General features: G+C 36.4%; 1 protein-coding gene across 5 annotated transcripts in view; it reads right to left on the bottom strand.

Annotated features, from left to right (window-relative positions):
- The window catches only part of FOXP4 (forkhead box P4), a 175,442-nt gene that overhangs the window by 80,452 nt on the left and 72,044 nt on the right, over positions 1-22,946 (bottom strand). For all 5 annotated transcript variants that reach the window (XM_014064164.2, XM_014064162.2, XM_014064163.2 and 2 more), the window contains one exon: positions 3,024-3,113. In XM_014064164.2, coding sequence (XP_013919639.1) covers positions 3,024-3,113 — 90 coding nt within the window. The remainder of the gene's footprint in view (positions 1-3,023; positions 3,114-22,946) is intronic.

Here is a 22,946-nt window from a genome sequence, read left to right as displayed (position 1 = left end):
ACAAAAGTGTGATGTGATGACATCATGCTATATATTTCTCCATTCCCACTGCAATCGCTAGATATCACTTTTGGGGGAAGGGCAGTGCAGAGCATGACAACATGATATTCCACACAATCTTAGATGCCAGAACAGCAACAGCTCTGTGACTGTGATAATATTCTAGTTCCAAAGTCACATAATGGGTAGAGAAGGGAGCGTCAATACTTTCTGAATCACACAGAGCCAACAAAGCTATTTAGCCAAAGTTTGGACATTATTTGAAGAGGGATGAACTTTTCTGAAAGGAAAAAAATATTATTTTCAGAAGCTTTTGTTTCAATGTAAAGCATTTCAGTTGGTTAGTGAAAATGTTTAGGAGCAAATTAATACATTATCCTAGATAGGCATGGCAGAATTTTATGTGGAACAATTTCATGTATAAAACCTAGGATAAATTAAATCTCAATACTGGAAAACCTTAACTAACAGCTAATGATGCTGAGTTTTACAAACCCAGTCAGGATTCACTGCCTGTAGATTTAGGGTCTTCTAGGACTTTATTAGGGACGTGGTGGCTCAGTGGGTAAGACACTGAGCTTGTTGATCAGAAAGGCTGGCAGTTCGGCGGTTTGAATCCCTAGTGGCGAGTAAAGGAGTGAGCTCCTGTTACTTGTCCCAGCTTCTGCCAACTTAGCAGTTTGAAAGCACATAAAAAAATGTAAGTAGAAAAACAGGGGCCACCTTTGGTGGGAAGGTAACAGAGTTCCATGCGTTGTCGGTGTTTAGTCATGCCAGCCACATGACCATGGAGATGTCTTCAGACAGCGCTGGCTCTTTGGCTTTGAAATGAAGATGAGCATCACCCCCTAGAATCGGGAACAACTAGCACATATGTGTGAGGGGAACCTTTACCTTTAGGTCTTTATTGCCTTTTTTTGTCTAAGTCTATTGCGAAACTCAAAACAAAATAATACGTTCTGGTGAGGTTGTGATCCTCCTAACTGAAATATGCAGCCTGATTCTACTGGGTCTAGGCCACTGAAGACTGGAAGGTAGCCAGCATAATTCAAATTGTTAAGAAGGGCTCATAGGAGATCCAGGAAATTGTAGACCTGTCAGTTTAATATCTGTTCTGGGGAACATATTTGAAACTACTATTAAAGATAAAATTACCAAGCATTTGGAGACATAGGTCTTGCTCAAGGATATCCAATATGGCTTCACTAAGGGAAGTCTTGTATAACTAATCTATTGGAATTTGTTAATAAAGGTGCAGATAAGAGCAAGCAAGTAGATATCATCTACTTAGATTTTCAAAGTCTCTGATAAAATTCATCATCAAAGATTTCCCAGTAGGCTTGAACAGGAAAAGTAGCTAAAAATAGAAAAGTATTGGAGAAAACCAAATCATTTTTTTTACAATGGAGGAATGTAACTAATGGAATCCCACAGGTTTCTGCCCTAGGATCACTGCTTTTTAATATATTTATAAATAATCTGGAATGAGAAATGACTAGTGAAATAGCCAAGTTTCCTGATGATATTAAATTGTTCAGACTAGTAAAAATAATAAGGGACTGTAAAAGAGCTCCAAAGGGATGTCAGCACATTAGGACAGTGGACATCAAAATAGCAGATGTCTTTCAATATGAGGAAATGTAAAGTGCTGTAAGTTGGTGCCAAACATTCTAAGGGGACTAAGACTAAGGGGATCAGAGTTAGAAGTCAATAATGAGTAAGAGATCTTGAAGCAATGGTAAATAGTTCAATGAAGATGTTAATACCGAATGCATCTGTTGTAAAAAAAAAAAAGGTCAACAACATTTTAGGAGTAATATATTAAAAATAGAAATACCGATATGATTATGCCCTTTTGTAAATCAATTGTATAATCCCTCCTGCAATATTGTGTGTAGTTCTGTTTGCTGCACCTTAGAAGTATATAATGAAGCTAGAGAAGGTTCAGAGGAAATGAACTAAGATGATCGAGGGATTGCTTTCCTATGAGGAAAAGTTGTAAAATTTAGAACTTTTTAATCTAGGATGGAAGCAAATGAGAAGGGATATGATTGAAGTGTATAGATCTTTGCATTGTATAGATTAAGTAGACAAAGGAAAGCTATTTTCTCATTCCAAAAATACTAGAAACAGAAGTTGCCCAAGTTGTCTCCTGGAAAAATAACCAGAACAGTTCCCCCTCCTTTTACTATTTTTTTCCACTGCACAATTTCACCTCTATCTTCTGATAATTTTCATCTCCATATAAAGAAATATCCTGATTATTTAAAACTTTTAATTTAATAGTTTTTGCTACCCCAGCCTAGATAGATGGCTTCTATCATGAAAAGTAAATATAAGGCTTACAAGCAAAGAAAAAAACTCAATCTTCATTTAAGGTAGTCCAATCATTTCTATATTCGTCCCTAGTACTAAGTTTTAACGATTTAAATAACTGCAGTATAATGACGCAGAAATGTTTAAAAAGTACAGCAATCTAGAAAATGCCATTCTATCCCCAATGGTTGAAAAACTGTGTTATAGACAAAGAGATTCTAATAACAGGTATTACAATTATTTTTTACAGGCCACCAAGACAGACAGTCAAAACTGCACACATTATCAACTAGTGACAATACTGAGTAAGTGCTGGCTTAGAATGTGAAAGACAAATTCTTGGTAAATACAAAACTTCCACCTTGGAAAAAGCATCAGCACAATAACAGTTTTCCTCACTTCTACAATGAGTATAATGAGAACAATAAGAACACCTTATACCATGAAATCATGGCAATGAAAAGCATACCTATAATAGTATAGTCTTTATTGTCATTGTACAAAATAAATACAAACAAAATTGGTTAACATATTAACATGGTAAAAATACCTTTCAATCGCTAAAATATTTTCAGAATTATTAATGCTTTTTTAAAGCTATGCTAAGAAAGCTCAGATTTTCACATATAAATTTGAAGTAGAATTTTAAACATTCTCATGTCCTATTAGGTTTAATAGCAAATACCCACATTTTTGCTGTCCCTTACCTGAACAGCCGGCTGCTTATTTTCATTGCTGGTAGGAGAAGTCAGCCCCGTTGCCTGCTGCAGAAGGAATTGCCTTGCCACTTGAAGAGCCTTCAGGACAGAATAAAGGGGGGAAAGTTACACTCTCTTTCCAGTTTTCTTAAAAGCAATAAACTCTGAACTACAATAACTATGTACATGCTTAAGCTATTCAGGACAGGGAAGGGTCCCTAAAAGTCTGTATGATTGATAAAAGTATAGACTTAATTAAAACAGCATGATTCCTACATAGTGATGTAATTTTGTTAAGTATTATTTTATGTAAGAAGAAATACATCTTCAACCCTGAAATATCCTAGAGCTCACTGAGTAACCTGGCAATTTCAAATGCTGCATAATGAAGCTGAATGGAAATAGACTGGATTGGCAAACTCAGTGGGAATACCCTGGAACATCCAATAAACAAATTGCCAAACCAAATGTATGGGCAAGATGTTAAATTCAGAGGGGGAAACCTCAACAGATTATCTGACAGATTAGACTCCATTGATACTTTCTTTCTCTGCACCCTACTTCCTATTCAAAGCCTATTCAAGATAAATACAGCATAAATGTCTATGATTTCTGTAAAAAGGCAATGCAATCATATTAGGAATAGGCATTCTTAAATGAACCATTAATTTATTCTCAAGGAAATATCCAAAAATGACTTCTTTTCACTTATGCACTACTCTCCTTCATACCATATACCTACTACTTCCATACCTTTCCCAATACAATGCATTGCTTAGAATAGTTCATTTTATCTACAAAATATGTATTATATTAGGATGAAAGTTAAAATTATAATTATGGATTTATTTCTTAAAACGATACATAATTGTGAATAGAATGACATGCAACGCATCAATCCTTTCTTCAGACCATTAATATCTCAGTTCTAAGAATACTTAAGCTTCATATTAATGTTCCCAATATATGTTATGCATATGGATTTAACATATGACTCAAGACCATGTGAATTTGGCCAAAGATTTCCTCATTGTTACTTCTAAAACTGTTATTTCTAAAAAGGGCATTGCTAAAAATGCAGAAAAAATCAGAAATGTGCAACAGCATGCTAGGATGGGCTGTATTATATTTTACACACATATTGTACCTCGAATGTAGCTTAGATAAGGGTAACTTACTATCTATATACATTAAAAATATTTCTCTTTATCTCTGATATGTATAAAGGGCTTAAAGCTATCTGAAAATAATTTTCTACTGTAAATTGATAGCAAGCAACTAGAAGAAACATGTTGATTACCAACATGAAAGCAGCTTTTAACTTAGCAAGTTCTCATTAAAGCAAAGAAAACCAACTGTGGCTCTTTATCTGATGAGAGAGCACTTTCAAGAAAAGTCTCCATTTCTTGTGTATGGTTATTTATTGGGCAGATACCCACAACTATTAACAGACACACACACACACACACACACACACACACAATTTACTCAGTTTAAATCCTAATTCTTATCCCATCTCAATTTTTATGTGGTTTGGCAAACCACTGAGCTCTCAAATCAGATATTCTGCACCTTTTAAAAAAAATCTGTCTAGTTCTAAAATTCAAGGAACTTGAAGCTAAACTCTCACTCACACACACATCCATAAAATAATTACAAGAAACGTTGCCTTTTCTTAGGGTGGGCCTGGATACGATTAATACCCTCCAGACAGTATGACATACTATGTTAGTTAAGAAAAATTGAGATTATTATCTATTATATTAAGAAAGCAATGGTAAACCATTCTGCTGTCATTATAAAAAAAATAGTAATAACCATTGGTGGAATTCAAATTTTTTTACTACTGGTTCTGTAGGTGTGGCTTGATGGGCATGGAGGGGAAGGATACTCTAAAATCCTCATTTCCTCCCGATCAGCTGGGAGGCAGAGAATACATGGGGGCGGGGCCAGTCAAAGGTGGTATTTACTAGTTCTCCGAAGTACTCAAAATTTCCACTACTGGTTCTCCAGAACTGGTCAGAACTTGCTGAATACCACCTATGCTAATAACAGAATATGTAAATTGAAAAGTTCAATTTACCTTATGTTACTCCTTGGCTTAACAGAGGACCACTTTTGTTAGACCAAAGTGTGAGAAAGGGTGAATGAAATGAGCCGTTAATTCTCTTAGATTCTTATTTTATATACATGAATCAACTTGTGCCCTATCAAATGTTCAGTTTCCAAATTGAACACAACTATATTCTGGAGCCTCAGAGACACAAGACGTTCAGAAAGGCAGTATGGCTGGTTCTCAGTTTTTAGCATAATCCTGATAGCCACTCATAAGAGGGGGGGAAAGTGGGAAAAGGTGCACATAAAGCAGGGAACTTTTGAAAGAATGCAAGCATTTAAATGTGTGCCCTGGTGTTTCAGACTAGAGGGGCTATCCCCAGAAGTGTGTGGGGGGGGCATACTGAGAAGAGGAGTTCCATTCAGGAGCCAGCAGCAGAGAACTGCAAGGAGAGAATAAATTCTAGCACAAACAAGCCTGCTCCCAAAGCCCCATTTCCTCATACGTTCCTTATTTTTGCTTTGAAAAGAATTTCATGAAAAAAAATTGGTACATTTCTGAACAACAAAGTCATTGTAGCCCTGCCTGCAAGACAGGTTTTTATTACAGCACAGAGACAAGAGGGGGGAGCATAGGGTAGAGGTCGGCGGGTCATAGCCCAGCTTGGCGGTACTGCAAACAGCATGTGGGTTCCACTGAGCTGTCAACACTGCAGCCGTAAATCAAGGCTCTGGCTTCCAAAGGCCGGCTGTGCTCTCCCCGCTCAATAGAGGCACTTGCAGGGTGTGTCCCAGAGAAAGAGTCGCTTGTTAATTTTCCACATTTCCAGCCATAAAGAACAAAGTTACTTTCCGTCAGGCATTTAAAATCCTGCATATAGTACCGTACTTTCTCTGTTTGCAGGAACAGCTGATTTTCTACATCAATTATTACTTACACAGTTTAACTGCACATACATACAAGAGAGATATATTGCACTGTGCTATCGAAAAATAAAACCATCTGATTTGCAGTGAAGATACACAAATAGGAAATATATCATTTTAGAAACATAGTGCAGAAATGTATCTACATACATAAATTTGCATACAGAGCACACTTCGGAGAGTTTTATTATTATATTATTATATTATTATTATTTATTTATTATACTATATATTTACTATTGATGTTAAGAGGACATTCATATTTTATGCAAATTTACTGAAAAGCAAATCTTTTGCAAAGTACTCTTAAAATTACAAATTATAGAATTTTATTATTCTTAGAACGGTTTCTTAGAAAAATCAGGTGTTTCATTAAAACTATGCTGTATTAAATAGGATAATGTTGCTTTTACAACTTTAAAGCAGTTGAATGACTAAAGAGTAAGTATATTGATAAGTCCCTTGTTTGCACAAAAGCCTCCAAAAGGTGCCCATAGCAATCAATTTCTGAGCCAATTCACTACATACAGTAATTGTAGATGCTGTATAAAAAGAACATAACTGTCAGTTTAAAGTAACTTTAAAATCATGTTTATGAAATATACAGAACCAGTAAATCCAAAAATCATATCCAGTTTGAGGTTTTCAACTAGTATGAAAAATATTACTATACTATACATTTAAGCCCCTAAATTCCCTGTTTTTCTCCCCTACCACAACTTAATAGTTTTATTGTATTATGAAATGCAGGTAATACTTTATAGAATATAGATAGTAACTGAATACAGTTGTATTTATACAATACCAATTAAAATTATTAATATTGTGATGGTTTTGATCAATTAAACCTTTAAAAATGAGAAAACTTTACAAAAAAGTTAACCATGATTTCTAAAGTTAATGAAGTTAAGTTTGATTAACTATATAACAGCTGCAAAATGCAATGAATTATTCTACAATATGAGAAAGGTTTTGATCTGTGAGCTTAGTACTAAAATCTCCACTATATTGTTAGCTGTTGTTATTTGTAAATGTTAGAAGAAGAAAAAAACGATAAACAGAAAAGAAAATCTCAACAGTCAATTCCTGGGGAAGGAGGAAACAAGTGTAAATGGCTGAATAAATCATGGAGACTCAGATTGCCATTTTATGGAATGAAATTTAAAATTATTTTATTTTTTTTCTACTATTACATAGGTGCAAGACAAAATAAGAACAATAAAAAAGAAATCCCCCCTTCAAAATTCAACAGTCTGAAGTTTCAGTTGCACCACCTGGCTTTCAAACAACTGTGACAATTGTTCATAGAGTATTTTTGTGCACTATAACTGTGTCCTAAACAGCTTATTTTTCTTTTAACAGCACGTTGAAGTAACTTTTGCCAAATGCTTGTTTTCCTTTGCTTAAGGAAGGCAAGTCAATTCAAAACAGTCATTCAGGATAGGTTGTAGTGACCTGCCTTGGATTCATACAGCTCTGTCACACTGTTGACTAAACCAGAACCTCTTAAAATATTATTGCCCCAATGCAATAACTTCAAGGGTCAGGCACTCTGCCAAAGGGGAAAAAAATCTGCAAAAAGGATGTGACTTTACTTTTTAACAGGAATAATGAACATGGACCAAACTCTTATTTGTCAAAGTCTTCCATAGAAAGAACTCAATCTTTAATACTTCCCATGTCCGTTTTTCACTTCCTGAATTAATTTGCCAAAGTTTAAAACATATTCTGAGCCAGTCTAGGAGAAAAGGGGTTATGTCATAGCACAAATGCTATACTGATTGGAAAGGTGGCTTGCCAGCAGAGTTTGTGATGCTACAACCAGCTGTATAAAGTCTCCAAAAGACCCCATTTTAATTGCATTAGCCACCCAATGGGAGCATTGTTCCCAAGAGGACAGCAAGGACTGCCCCCTGTTTTATAGGCTTTGGGAACCCTGTAAAGACAGTGTGAGTTTATTAAGTTGGTTGTGGCTTGTGCAAGAAGAATACAACTTGTGATGAGTGCCAGAACATGTCAAGAGGGCACCAAGCCAGGCTGGTACACAGGAGGCAGCATAAGGCCTGGTGCTTGATTGTGGGGATGCACAGCATGGTGCACAAGAGCCAAGAGAACTGTGAACAGAATGGAGAGGCCCACCCCATAGAAGCTCTCATGGGGGAATTTAATTCACTCCCTGCTGACTCTCTCACTTTGTTGTGCTCTGAAGCACGAAATTACAAGATTTACAGGAAAAAAATGACATGGCTTTACAGTTTCACATCAGGGTCCCCTTGTGACAATTATGCAGCTCACCCACAGATATACTTCCTCCCCTCCCTCAGCTCCAATCAACAAAGGGAGAAGGAGAAAAAACAGAGCATTCAATGATAGGAATCAGCTGCATAGGTAGCTCCAGGTTCCAGGAAGGTTGGGGTTAGAATTGTTTTTCCAAAATATGCTAGTTTTGAATGAATTCCATCCCAACAATTGACAAACATCTGTAATTGTTACAAAGCACATATGCATCTAATACACAAAAATCTATAATGAACATGCACATTATTGATTTTATTTACATATTGGCTTGTATGCAGCTCCAGTCACAGAATTTTGAGCAGCATATACACACAACATATATGCAATATTCATAAATCATAATAATTACTGTAAAAAGGAAGCATATTAATAAATATAACTAATGAGAACATCTATTACATAAAATATGTACTCCAAAGTTGAAACAACATTAAAAGACTTCAGGACTCTAGGCCTGCTAGACTGTCACGTTTTAATCATCTTCCTAAAAACCAAGAGGAAGAAGCAATTTAGATTTCCAGGAGAATGCTGGAGCACCACCTGAGAAAAGCTCACTTTTGTAATCACTGTTGCTTCCGAGGGAAAGGGATACAGGGAGAGACAATAATGGCAGACCTTGGGTGGGCAGATATAATTAGGAATGGATGGTCCCAAAGTTACTGAAATCCTGAGCCTTAGAAGCTTTAAACTGGACACCACACCCTGCTTTGCACCTAGAAACCATCTAGTACCTTGTTCAGTTCTCAAAATGATGACATCATATTGAGAACCAGAGACACACTCACACACACACACACAGACAAACACAAAATGAATTAAAATCTTTAAAGACACATGCTCTTCCAAACTCTCGTCAGCATACAATTGAACATTCTTTTCTGTTCATCCTACCTAGGTGAGATGAGAGTAGGAAAGAACTCTCTATCCGTAAAATCATCTTCCCCTAGCCTCAAAGCTATGTTTGATAGTCTTAGAAAAAAATGCAATTTCACTATTACGAACAGCTTCATAACAAGTCTAGCAATGGTGGTAGGTTCAAATGACACAAATAAATACATAAAATGAAATAAATCAGTAAACTATGGTACTAGCCATCCTATTCAATTAATGGTCAGAGAAACTGCTGGTGACTAAGGATTAGCCACTGTCTCCTTTCAAACTAATAATATATGAGGTTGCAAGACCTGTCAAAATTTGTTTCAAGTTTAGTACTTTTCTCTAATTTTTAAGTTATTTTCACCTGTTTCGATAATTTGTAAGCCGATCAGTCACATTGTAGGGGAGATTGGCGGCATAGAAATGCAATAAATAAATTTAAAAAGTCAATCAGCAAATTAGATTCACCTAATCCAATTTTTAAACATAAAATTATTAAATAATTTCTATGCTACCTTATAGTTTATGTTTTAAATAGTTATATAGCAATAATTTAATAATGTTAAAACAGCAGCAAAAAACGTTGAGGATTACAATGCAGGGTCCTTTTGAACTATCAGTGACAGCATATTAACAAGGAATACAGCAAACATGAAAATAAATACATTTCCAATCAATATTATTTAAAAATTAATTATACTTAGCATGGATTATATGGAGGTAAATTTATATTAGTAATTAATTTACAAAAAAATAAAATTTGCCCATTCTTCAATTTTTCTATTTTAAACTTCAAAATTTATGTGTCCATTTGTTCCTTCCTTGCAGAACATATCTATATCTAATATATATATTATACATATCAGAGGTGGGTTCCTATCGGTTTGCACCGGTTCGGTGCAACCGGTTTGTCAAATCTACTGAACCAGTTAGAAGAGGTTCCACCAGGGGACCCGGAAGTAAGTTCCAGAATGCCTGCCCCGGCCCTGTTGCTCACTCGCTCCCCCCGCCCATCCGGAAGCCGCTACATCACTCGCTCCCTCTGCCTATCCACACTATCCTAGCCCCGCCCACTGCTCACTGATTGGCTGGTTCACCAATCGCCCCGCCCACCTCTAAGAACCCTAAGCCCACTTACCTTTTTTCCTGCTTGGCTCTCTATTGCTGCCTGCTGACTCCAAGGAAGTAAGCTGCAACTAAGCTCAGGGCAGGGGGTGGCGGTGGCAGGTGATCTGGAGCGGCCTGCCATGGCCCTGCACTATAAGCGAGTCCAGTGATCTTTTGTGGCCTTGCAAGGAACCCGGGCTCGCTTATAGCGCAGGGCCGCAGGGCTGTCAGCAAGCACGGGTGCGGGTGTGGGGACAGCAGCGGGAGCTTATGCAGTGCAGCTGGCGTCTTTGACAAGTTCGGAGACCTCGCAAGACCTTTGCAAGGGCCCCAGACTTGCCTAAGATGCCTGGTCACCAGAAAGCACCGGCACAGAGGTGGGGACGGCGGCGGGAACTTATGCGGTGCAGCCGGCATCTTTGACAAGTTTGGGGACCTCACAAGACCTTTGCAAGGGTCCTGGACTTGCCTAAGATGCCTGGCCACCAGAAAGCACGGGTGCTGGGGTGGGGACTGCTAACAGGGACAGCGGGGGGGAGCTTATGTGGTGCGTCCGGTCTCCTAGGACCTCCTTGGTGCCAGCTGCACCATGGAAACTACCATCCGTCCCCCTGTGCTCAGAAAAGCAATTCTGGGGAGGTCCTTTGGTGGCGGCAGGTGTCTGAGAACCTGACTACTAGCAAAGGACTTACCCGGGCTTCCTTTTCTGAGCACAGGGAGACGGACAGTAGTTTGCGCCATCCATCTCCCCGTACTCAGAAAAGCAACTCCGGGAAGGTCCTTTGGTGGCGGCAGGTATCCTAGAACCTGCTAGCAAAGGACTTGCACGGGGAGACGGACAATAGTTTGCGCCGTCTGTCTCCCCGTGCTCAGAAAAGCAACTCTGGGGAGGTCCTTTGGTGGCGGCAGGCGACCTAGAACCTGCCTGCTAGCAAAGGACGTACCCGGGCTTCCTTTTCTGAGCACGGGGAGACGGACAGTAGTTTGCGCCATCCATCTCCCCGTACTCAGAAAAGCAACTCCGGGAAGGTCCTTTGGTGGCGGCAGGTATCCTAGAACCTGCTAGCAAAGGACTTGCACGGGGAGACGGACAATAGTTTGCACCGTCCATCTCCCCATGCTCAGAAAAGCAACTCCGGGGAAGTCCTTTTGGGGGGAAGGAGAAGAAAGATAGAAGGATTTGGTGGTTTTCTTACAGACATTTCATTACCAAACTAAGTAACATCACCAGTGGTAGAAGGGAGTGAGGTTGGGGGGAAGGAGGAGAAAGATAGGACAAAAAAAGAAAGAGAAGGAGAAGAGGAGGTGGAGGTGGAGGATAGTGGGATCCTTGCTGCTTTCTGAGCTTGGTGGTTTTCTTACAGACATTTTATTACCAAACTAGGTAACTCCGGGAAGGTCCTTTGGTGGCGACAGGCGTCCTAGAACCTGCTTGCTAGCAGGACTTGGTGGTTTTCTTACAGACATTTCATTACCAAACTAAGTAACATCATCAGTGCTAGAAGGGAGTGGGGAAAGAGAAGGAGATAGAGGAGGTGGAGGATAGTGGGATCCTTGCTGCTTTCTGAGCTTGGTGGTTTTCTTGCAGGCATCTCATTACCCAACCAGGTGTCATCATCAGTGCTAGAAAAAATGAGGTATACAGAGAGGAGGAGGAGGAGGAGGAGGAGGGACGACTGTGTAGTGCTTGGTACTCTCTGAGCTTGCTTGTTTTCTTGCAGATGTTTTATTATCCAAACCAGGTATTATCATCATCATCAGTGCTAGAAAGTGTGGGATATATTGAGCGGAGGAAGAGGAGTGGGCGTGGAGGAGGGAGACAACAGCAGGGTCCTTGGTGTTCCCTGAGTTTGGTGGTTTTCTTGCAGACATTTCATGACCCAGCTAGGTATCTCACACTGATGACAATAAAACATCTGCAAGCAAACCATCAAGACCACAGGGCATTTATTTCTTCATTTATTAAATTTATATGCCTCCTGTTTCGTGGTCATCACGAACTCCTCATCAGGACCTTCCACAATGACCGGTCTCATAATTCCATCTCCACAATCTCAAATTTTATTTATTGTGTATAGAATATTTTAATGATTTTATTTTAATTTATTGCGTATAGAATATTTTTAATGGTTTTATTTTAATTTATTATGTATAGAATATTTATAATGGTTTATTTTAATTTATTATGTGTAGAATATATTTTTTTAAAAAAAAATAGGGAATTTTTATTTATTTATTGTTTATAGAATATGTTTATTACAAGAAATGTTATTCCTTTTTGCAAATCTTTTATTTGTGATGCAATATGTTGCTTTTAAGTGTGCAGGTTGGTGCATGGTTTATGTGTCTCAAGGTGGCTGCTTTTCTATGGGTAGGCCAGGTTGGTGCAAGGCAGTTTTACCAGATTTTGTGTGTTTCTGTGTGATACCTGGTTGTTTAGGTAATTGTGAGGTAGTTGCTGGTTATGTGAGCTTCCTGGCACTGTATTTTATAATTTCCCACAATGCCTTGATGGTTTTTCTTCCAGTGGCTTTGTCTTTCCTGTTCTTAGGGTTAGGGGGAAAAACTGGTTTCATCTGCAGTCTTTTGGGGCAAAATTGTTATTTTTTGGAGTTTTCCTGGCACTGCCATAGTTGTGTGTGTGGGTGTGTAATGTCCCGCAGTTATTTACACATTAATAATGATCAAGTACTAATAATATTTCCTTATACATTTTAGTGACCTTTCCTTACATAATTGGTGTTTTCTTTCATACTTTTAGATTTCTAATTGCTGTTTCTGTTAGCAATTGATAAAACAAATCCCACGTAAAAAAGTATTTGAAGCCTTCTTGATTTTAATTGTCTATTTATTCATTCCTGAGGATAGAACCAGTGGTGGGATTCAGCCAGTCCGCACCTATTCAGGAGAACCGGTTGTTAACTTTCCAAGCAGTTCGGAAAACCAGTTGTTGGAAGAAATCTCATTTTGTTTTTTTCCACTTTACAGGGCTAATCCTATAAGGAAGGCAGGAAGGAAACATTCTGGTGTTGTTTCTAGCCTAATCTTTATTGCACTGTTTACAGAAACTGCCTCTCCGGTTAACCCTTATTACATTGTAACAGCTAAGGCAAAGTGCCCATCGACGTGAATGATGTTGAGTTGGTGACGCCCACCCAGTCACATGACCACCAAGCCACGCCTACCCAACTGGTCATTAGGGCAGAGAACCGGTTGATAAATTATTTGAATCTCACCACTGCAAAGAACTTACAGATAGCGAGCATTGTAAGAAAGGAACTATAGTTTCTATCTGTGCCAATATAGTGAAGAAAATGTTAAACTGACACCAGGAGAAAAGCTGGCATCATTTGAGGATTATCACAATTAAAGCAATTATCCTGCAATCTTTACGCTGATATCAAATGTATCTGCATGCAAAAAGGAAGAAGAGAGGGAAGGAGAGAGAGTCATATAAAAGAAGTTTCATAGGTAGTAGCCTAAGGGAAGTCTTAGACCTTCTTCTAAACATCCTTCATAGCTTCTGTGAATAAACTTGAGTGAAAATATGTTTAATCATAGTTCAGTTGTGGAAATTATTTTACTCTTACGAAGAATATTTGGAGGGGAACATTTTGTGAAGTTTACAAACAAGGGATGTAGATCTATGTAGTCCATCATTTCTCCTGATCCCCAAGGTATCTTTAATAACATTTTAAATTCTTTCTTTGTGGTTACTGTTATTAAATGAGCATTGTTGCTAATTGTTAGATTGGTCCACTGAAAGGAAACACTAATTGATTTCTGATTAGGGAGTCAAATTGATGCATATTAACAAGCGAAATATGAATTACTTGATGGAATTAATCAAATCAAGTTATGCCTATACAAGTGAAAAACGGAAAAAATCCAGATAACAGAGATAAAAAACAAAATTCAAAAAGACAAGAGTCAAGCGTTACAAAGCCAAGAAAGACCGATATTAAGCATCTATATAATATTAAAATTGTCCTGTCTGTTTGTAATCTCCAATTAGTCCAAATGGTGTATCACAGCACAACAATTTTTTGTTCTGAGTTGCATCTGAGATGATGATGGGACTGTACAGCATAGGGCCCAAAAATATGGTCAATCTAATTATGCCACGTGGAAAGAGTGAGGGAAACCAAAGCAATAGCACTATGATTCAAGAAAATTTAATGTTTATTGTTTTCGGCTGACACAATGAGTCAAAGATTGTTTAATATAAAAAAATGTATCTATTATGAAAAATACTAAAAAGGGATTAAGAGTTAGCTACAGTAGTTAAAGTAAAAAGAGAAAGGAGAAATAAATTCTGAAACATCAAAGTTTACAAAGGAAAAGAATTAAGCATTTTAAAACAATTAAAGCAACAGTGTACAGTCTGAACTTAACCACAGGCATTCCATATATTAAGTACAAGAGAGACTGTTAAACAAATAAAAAAGGCCATTGCGAATTGGAAGAAGATAATGAGAACAAAGAATTCAGAGCTGAAAGTGCTGTAAAACATCTAATTATGGGAAGATGGAAAAACAACTACAAGATTAAATAGAAGATAATTAGGGGGAGGAGATTAATGATTATGAACATTTCTAACTGATTTTTGAATAAGACCAGACATAGGCTCAAGAAAGTGACATAAAATCAAGATGTTATACTACCTTCTCTCAAACTGACTGTCCAATGGGAAATGAACTGTCACAGAAAAGTTATTCAACATGTAGATCTCACAAAAGCATGCAATCCCCCTATAGAACTGCCCAATTTAGTAACACTTCAATATATATTGGAAATTATATAAATACTGGCCAACAACCAAAAGTGCCAAGAATCCTTTGCATGCCATGGAGATGCACTTGCTCCATTTGTCTTTAGGTGGCTCCTTTTTTAACAATGATAACAGTCCAGCAACAGATGGGTGTTGCACTAATAACAGAGAAAATGAAGGAAAAATATCTACAGTGGGATGGCCATATTTTACAAGCACCACTACATACTCTTATTTACACTACTTACCATTTTATCATTGTTGGCAAATGCCCATTCAGAAGACCAAAACAAAGGTAGAAGGAAAGAACTAATGTGGACATGCTACTGCATGAAGTGATGTTCCTAATCTAAAAAGCAGACCCTGCACCTGAGGGGAAACTGCAGGAGGAAGAAGAAGGGAGGAAACTTTAAAGCTGAATACAGTGAAGCAAGTGGGAGAGCAGCTAATGCGCAAGTGGAGAAGAACCTTAGCTAAATCCAGCTGAAAAACTTATCACAATTCATTAGTAAGTTTATAATATAGCAGTATAAGTAGCAAAAAAGCATTTTATTTTTTCACTTTTGCTATGCCCTTTTAGAATAATTCAGCACATTCCCAGAGAAAGAGTTATGATGAACTACCTCAGAAAAAGGAACCGGTCACACTATCAGTGTCTTGCTGTGACAAATTTACATGACACTTAAAAGATTGATTCCACAATTAATGGAGTTAATTTCATTAATCAAAATATTCATACCATTTGATTTAGTTAATTCAGATGAGTTACAATTGAGATCTAAAGATGGCAATAAGACCTTTGAATAAGTCTGGTTAACTATTTATGCACTTTTCAAATAGCACACTTTGTCCAAAGTCAGATGCTAGAATACTTGAAATTGGCTGATATTTTCAAGTAGCAGCAATACTCTACATTCTGAATATCAATAGTTTTCACTCAACTGCCATGTCAAATTCAAGAGCTTAATATAATGCTTTCTAAAAAAGAAAACAAACTTGGGCCAGAATATCTTTTTAAAAAATCTGCCTATCCTTTGAGTTAGATACCATCAACTTAAATTCAATTCCTGAATTTATTGTATGTCCCTCCAACTTGTCTAAATCTGGTAACAGTTTCCACCCCTACCACCATTGGAAGACCTGGAAAATCAAGTGAGGGAGTAATTTCATGGAGAAAATCTATGTAATCATTAAATTCAACCCTAACGTGATGACACTTAATCAATATTCCTTCCAAGGACATTAAAGTACCATATTTCTCAGAGTATTAGACGCACCTTTTTTTCTCAAAAAAGAGGCTGAAAATCTGGGTGCGTCTTATACACTGAATACAGCATTTTTTGCCTCCCAAAACCATGCCCCCTTCACCAAAATGGCCATGCAGGACATGGATAGCCTCTCAGAAGCATTTAGAGAGCTGGGGGCTGGAGCACTCTATAAGCTTCCTAAGAGCTATCCATGTCTTCTTTTTTTTTTTTTTAACAAAAAATGGGCCCGTTTTTTGTCCCCCCCACCCAGGAGCACTTTGCAAGCCACATAAAGGCTATCCATGCCTTTTTTTGCGGTGGGGAAACGGGCTGTTTTTGGGAGGTTGCAGAGTGCAAAAACTTTTTTTTATTTGCTTCTTCAAAACCTTGGTGCATCTTATACTCTGAAAAATGCGGGTAGTTTTTTAAAAATTCTGTCCATTCACCCAAACTATTGCCTTCCTTTTCTTCTATTACTAAATCTTCACAAGCTTAATCGTAATTTTTAGACAATCTTTTGTTTAATCTCCAATGGGATTTCTGCTTGCTGATCATTTTTTTCAAGTCATCAGCCTTTTTTTGGCCCAGAAGTGATGGACTGGATCTTCTTGAAGTCCTTAATATTCTTAGTTATCAACTCCCAACCTAGAGTTCAAAATGTCTGCTTCCTTCTCTTTGTGCTTTCTCAATGTGCAGCTTTCACAATCATGTATTCCCCTGAAAAGCAGTTTTTTTAAACTATTCTGATCTTTAATTCTACCAAAGTATCTTTGCCTTTCTCTTCTTTGTTTTATCTAGCACACTGTCCTTATTCTTCCTACTCTTATGACCAGCTAAACAAAATTATCTGTTTATTTTACTTGTTTGCCATCAACAATGTTCATGAAGTGAATACAATGACACTATCTTTGCCAACTTAATATCTACAATGATGCCATATATTTCACTTTTCATGTTTAGTTTTATAATGAGCATGTCAACCAAACAAGACTGGATTTTAACCACAGTGACAGCCCATCTATGATGCCCAAAGGACACCTGCCTAATGCTCACGTTAATTTCTTTGTGACAAGCCTAGATAGTCTTCTTTTCAGATTTCAAATCTAGTTTGTATTTAGAATGTTAATCTCCATTACTTTAAAAAAAGGATTGGTTTATATATTTTACTTTGCATCTTTTGGTGCTTACGTTGATTGGTAATACTGCAACATGCTTATCCTTTAAGCAACATGCCAAAATATATTATATGTAAATTAAAACAAAATAAACAAAGAGATTAAAATCAAGAGAGTAAAACAAAAACAATTTAAAAAAAATTCCAAACAATGAACTTGGCCACAAATCACTTGAGCTACTGGTTACAAACTGATGCCCTGACTGAGCAGTCTGGGAGAGATGCCAAAGCAGACATGCCACACTGTCTTTTCTCTGCCTTCTCCTAAAACCAACAAAACAAAACAAAAATAAGGTCAAAAAACAACTTTAGTGATTGCATGACTTAGTATAGTTGGATACCAGCGCTAAAGTCTTCTGTAGGTGGTTATGGGAAAGGAATGTATTATCTGCGCAACCCACCATGGGAAATAAACATTGTATGTTCTAATCTAACCATACCTTGTTCATCACCAGAGGGCAAAGTAGAAACCACTCTACAGTAATCTAATACAGTTAAAAAATTCCATTTCACTACATGAGCAATTGCTGTCATAATTCTGGCTAGGTATTTTTTCATTCTTAAGATATTATTTATGTAACTGCTCACATATAAAGTCTGAATTCGAGAATTAAAAGGGAAAAGTGACCCCCTACAATTTTTAATGCCAGTTGTGTTCTTATCTAACCTAACCTAAAGTAAAAAAACAAGGAAGACATTTCAAAGACAGTAAGATGTTGAAAAACTTTGACATTTTAAAAATGCTTCATATATCATATTTAAAATGCTTTTCCATCTAACAAAAGCACATTTAATGTTCCATATCAGGGATCCTCAACCTCTGGGGGCGGCACACTACAGGGCCATTTGCATGAGCAGTAGGCGAACGCATGTGCTCATGCTCCATTTGTAAAAGTAGCAGATGTGCATGCCCACTGGTTGCACAAATGGAACAGCGTTACATTGCTCCCACGGAACCAGCCCCCCCCTCCAGTCTACAGAGTCAAAAAGGTTGGGGAAATCTGTTTTATATTACCCTGTTTCCCTGAAAATAAAACCTCTCCAGATAATAAGCCCAATTGGGCTTTTGAGTGCATGTGTTAAAATAAGCGCTCCTCTGAAAATAAACCCTCCCTGAAGTTATTGCAACACAGAAACAGCCATGAGGTGACCATGCTCGCTACCTCCTGCACCTCAAAAATAATAAGACCTGTCCGAAAGTAAGACCAAATGCTTATTTTGGGGAGGGACCAAAAGAAAATAAGACCCTGTCTTATTTTCAGGGAAACACGTATGTATATATAAATTATAATATATAATAACAATTATAATGTATAATAAATATATAACTAATACAAAATGTATCAAGATGTAAAACAAATTTCAGTTTAGACAACTACAAAATGTTTCTATTTCAAAACCACTCTGTTTCCAATGCTAAGAAATAATGTAAATTTTTTTTGGGGGGGGGTTATATTTACTGAATTTCTCGAAGTGATACTAATTTTCAATATGCTCTGGGCTGTAAACCAGTGTAGTAAATGCATCCAAGTTTATAAATCTGACTTTCAACACATGCTTTATGGTGCAACTTCAAATAACCAGAGCACAGCTAGTCCTTGACTTATAACCAGTCACTTAGTGACCATTCAAAGTTCTGACAGACCTACTTGGAGTAATTGCAACCCAGATTGGAAGTTCCATCAGTCACACACACCCTCCCACAATCACAGAACTGCACTTTAGATGCTTGGCAAACATCCGTTTGCAGCATCCCATAGTCATAATCACACATTTTATAATGGTGTTGCCAAATTTTACTTTCAATTTTTGGCAAAAGCATGCCATAGCAAACCAGTGGCTCATTTAATGACCACAGCATTTTCTTAACGAGCAAAAAAGATTGTAATATCAACTTGATTATATAAGTTGGTTTACAACCATTATGAGTTATGACTGTGATAGGCAGCTCCATTACAGTTGTAACTCAAGAACTACTTGGAATAAGAACAGCTAGAATGCTAAGCATTAAGTAACAAATAAAACGTTCATGTACACCTAAAACTGAACATTTTAAAAAGTTGTGTTGATATTAAACTTATATGACTGAAGGAATTGAGGTATTGAGGGTTGGACATTGTTATATTTTCTTTAATGAAATTAACAACGTACAATCATTTTCCTGTAATTAACTAAGAAACTTTCTATTTTTGCTTTTGGATTGTTTAAAAAAACTTTTTTCATATAGAACATTTCCATTTCAGAAATATACATTTTTAGGTTTCTATGCATGCATGCAATGTTCCCACAGAACATTGAGAATATTCAACTCAGCACTGTCTGCTCCAAACCATTTTTTTCTTTATTTCATGATTGATTGGGAGATATGTTTCGGATTTTTGCCTTGCTGAAATGTCCAATGTGTTTAATTTCTTCATTTAAGAACAATGAGACATTGGCTTCTAGTATATGCTGATATTTGAATCCTTTCTTCTTTTTGTACATTATTTCCTATGCCACTGGCTACCATAACCCCCCCCCCCCAAAAAAAGTGCATCCATCAATTATGCTTAATGGTTGGCAGGGTGTTATTTTCTATTAAATATGACGTTTGTTCTTTTGTCCAGATCTTTCTTGTGTGATTGTTGCCAAATATGTCAGGCTTTATTTCATCAGTCAAAAGCACTTTTGTTCCAAAATGTATATCAAAATTTTCTTTCACATACTGTAGATAATGACTTTTGTGATAACAGAGAAAGTCTTCTGGCAAGATTACTGTTATATATACAATATTCTATTGTAGACTACTACTATTAACTACTACTCTTGTGTCAGCTTAACTTTTTATCAGGTCATCTGTGGTGATCTAAGGCTTCTGTTTTGCCACTCTGAACAATTCTGAGTTGATTCTAACAGAGATTTTTCTTATTCTTCCAGGACTTGTTACAAGGTCTAAGTAATTTCCATTTCTTTATCACAATTGAAAATGTCCATATATATATATATATGTATATATATATATATATATATGTATATTTATATATATATAAATGTATATATATATATATATATATATATATATATATATATATATATATATATATATATATATATATATATATATATATATATATATATATATATATATATATATATATATATATTTGTGTTTTTATTTGTGCTGATAAATAAATAAAGGAAGACTAGTATAGATCTATTTCAAGCTATTTAGCTCTCATCAGCTAGCCATATCCTTACTGGGATTCGAACCTGTGCTATATATATATTATATACAGTGGTGCTTAAAGTTTTGTGAACCTTCTTTATTTTTCATACTCTTGCATAAATGTGACAAAAACCACGATCCCTTCTCCACCCAAATCCTAAAACTGGATAAACAGTGCCCAATTAAACAAATGAGTCAAAAACATTATACTTATTTATTTATTGAGGAAAATGATTAAAAGTTACACAGTATTTGTATGTGGCAGTAACATGTGAAGCTTTGTTTCCAATAACTGATATGCTGCCTTCCCATCCACACTCCATGGCGGCAATAAAAGTTCATGTTTTAAGTGATATTTATTTAAAAATATAGAAAATTCAAAACCACCACAAAATTTTAAGGACCTTTTAAAATAATTATTCCCATGCTTTGTAAGAGTTGGTAAGCTGTACTTTTATCTAATGGAGAAACTGCTTAGAAGGACCCATTTAAAGGAGACAGAAAAATAATAACTAATCTGAGATAAGTCAGAATATTTGTTCACCTGTGAAATTATTATCACATAGTCAATGATAGACCTAAGACAATGATATCTCTTGTTGTGTGTACGTGTGTGTGCAGACAGGTACTCATTAACAACTTCAAATTAAAATAAAGAATTGAATCAATGACTTCTCTACTTTACATATTCGCTGATTTATTTTAAATTTATAAACTACATAAACAATAACAAATATATAATGAGCATGCTTTCAAATTTGCAAATACCGTAGATATGTTTAACTTTATACCCTATTGAGATTCTGTCACTTTACATTTATTTATGGATTTATTTAAACATAAATTTGACCAAAAGTGCCTAAACTTTGACAAAAGTGCCTAAACTTCTGCATGCAGCTATAAGTTTATTCATATGTTCACATAAGGAAATAATATAAATCTGAAAGTATGGTTGACTTAGTGGCCTATGATGAAAGACTGCAAGAATTAGTGGGATATATAAGGATAATGCAATTCTGTTTGTTTTCTGAAAGAAAATCTGTTTGTTAATTTAGAGAAAAAATTGTTATACTATGTCTGAATTATGGACTATTTTGGTTAAATTGAAAATAAAGATAGAAGTTAGGACTGCTAAAAAAATAAGAGCAACATATTATGGAAATAAACTGTATGCATGAGAATAAATAGAAGGCTTAATTAATGCTTCAAACTGAGCACGGAATAAGGATGTCTAATGTCCTCTTGATGGCTTAATATATTAATGGATAATTTATGAAAAACGTACAGTGACAGCAGAGATAGGTTAGTTGGGCATATAAATACATACATATGTTGCCTAAATGATCGGGTACAGTATATAATGCAACAAGAATGATCTATCAATTTATCACACATCAGTAAAGCTGTATTTGACAGGGAAAAATGGAATGAACATGTACAAAGTACTGCTGTAAACCATAGCAAGTAAATAAATGTATGTACTTTGGAATAATAGGATTATTAAAATGGTAAATAATAGTGGAAATGTAACATATGCAAATGTTGATCAAAAAGTAATGAATAGCCTATCTTAAGGAATGAATATTGAAAGATATGAAAGTGGCTACGTAGGTTTTGCCACTTTTAATATAGAAGAGGGAGCTAGGTTTGTTAGGAAAGACAGAAAAATTTAATGCAGTGGGAATAGGGCACTTAAGAAAAGTTATGGTGAAAAATTGGTAAAGGTGAATGGGTAAGGTGATCAGACGTCCCGATTATGGTGGGACAGTCACGCTTTATAACAATTTGTCCCGTGTTCCGGGGCGTTTTTAAAAAGTCCTGATTTTCTGGCTTCATGTTGAAAGCCCAATGGATTTGCTTAAGAAATCCTAATCGGGGCAAGACAAAAGACACTCTGTCTAACTTCTCTCTCTCTCTCTCTCTGTCTCAGTACTTTCATTGAAGATATAATTAAAACGTTAAAGCAACAAAACGGACTCCCCCCCACCCCTTTTACTCATTTTTCTAAGAAAAAATGACCCATTACCATAGAGCTGCAGGAAATACTTGGCTAGAGAGGGAAGCGACTGTTACTTCCTGGATTTTCTGGAGGGGAGGGGCACGGAGGTTGGAGGTCGGCTCATTTGGGAAAAAATGGTGGCTCCCCATTTTTCTTTGAAAAATATTTCCCTGGGACTATTTAACCATTTTATTTTGCTCAGTTCTTTGTATTAACATCTACATCATTCTGGATTGACCTAGATTGGATTGTTCCTGCCTACTGGTAAGTGAG

Source organism: Thamnophis sirtalis, unplaced genomic scaffold (genome assembly GCF_051295495.1).
Source record: "Thamnophis sirtalis isolate CommonGarterSnake01/CBP01778 unplaced genomic scaffold, rThaSir2_p1.2 scaffold_7, whole genome shotgun sequence".
Lineage (NCBI taxonomy): Eukaryota > Metazoa > Chordata > Lepidosauria > Squamata > Natricidae > Thamnophis > Thamnophis sirtalis.
This window is presented reverse-complemented; position numbering and strand designations above follow the sequence as displayed.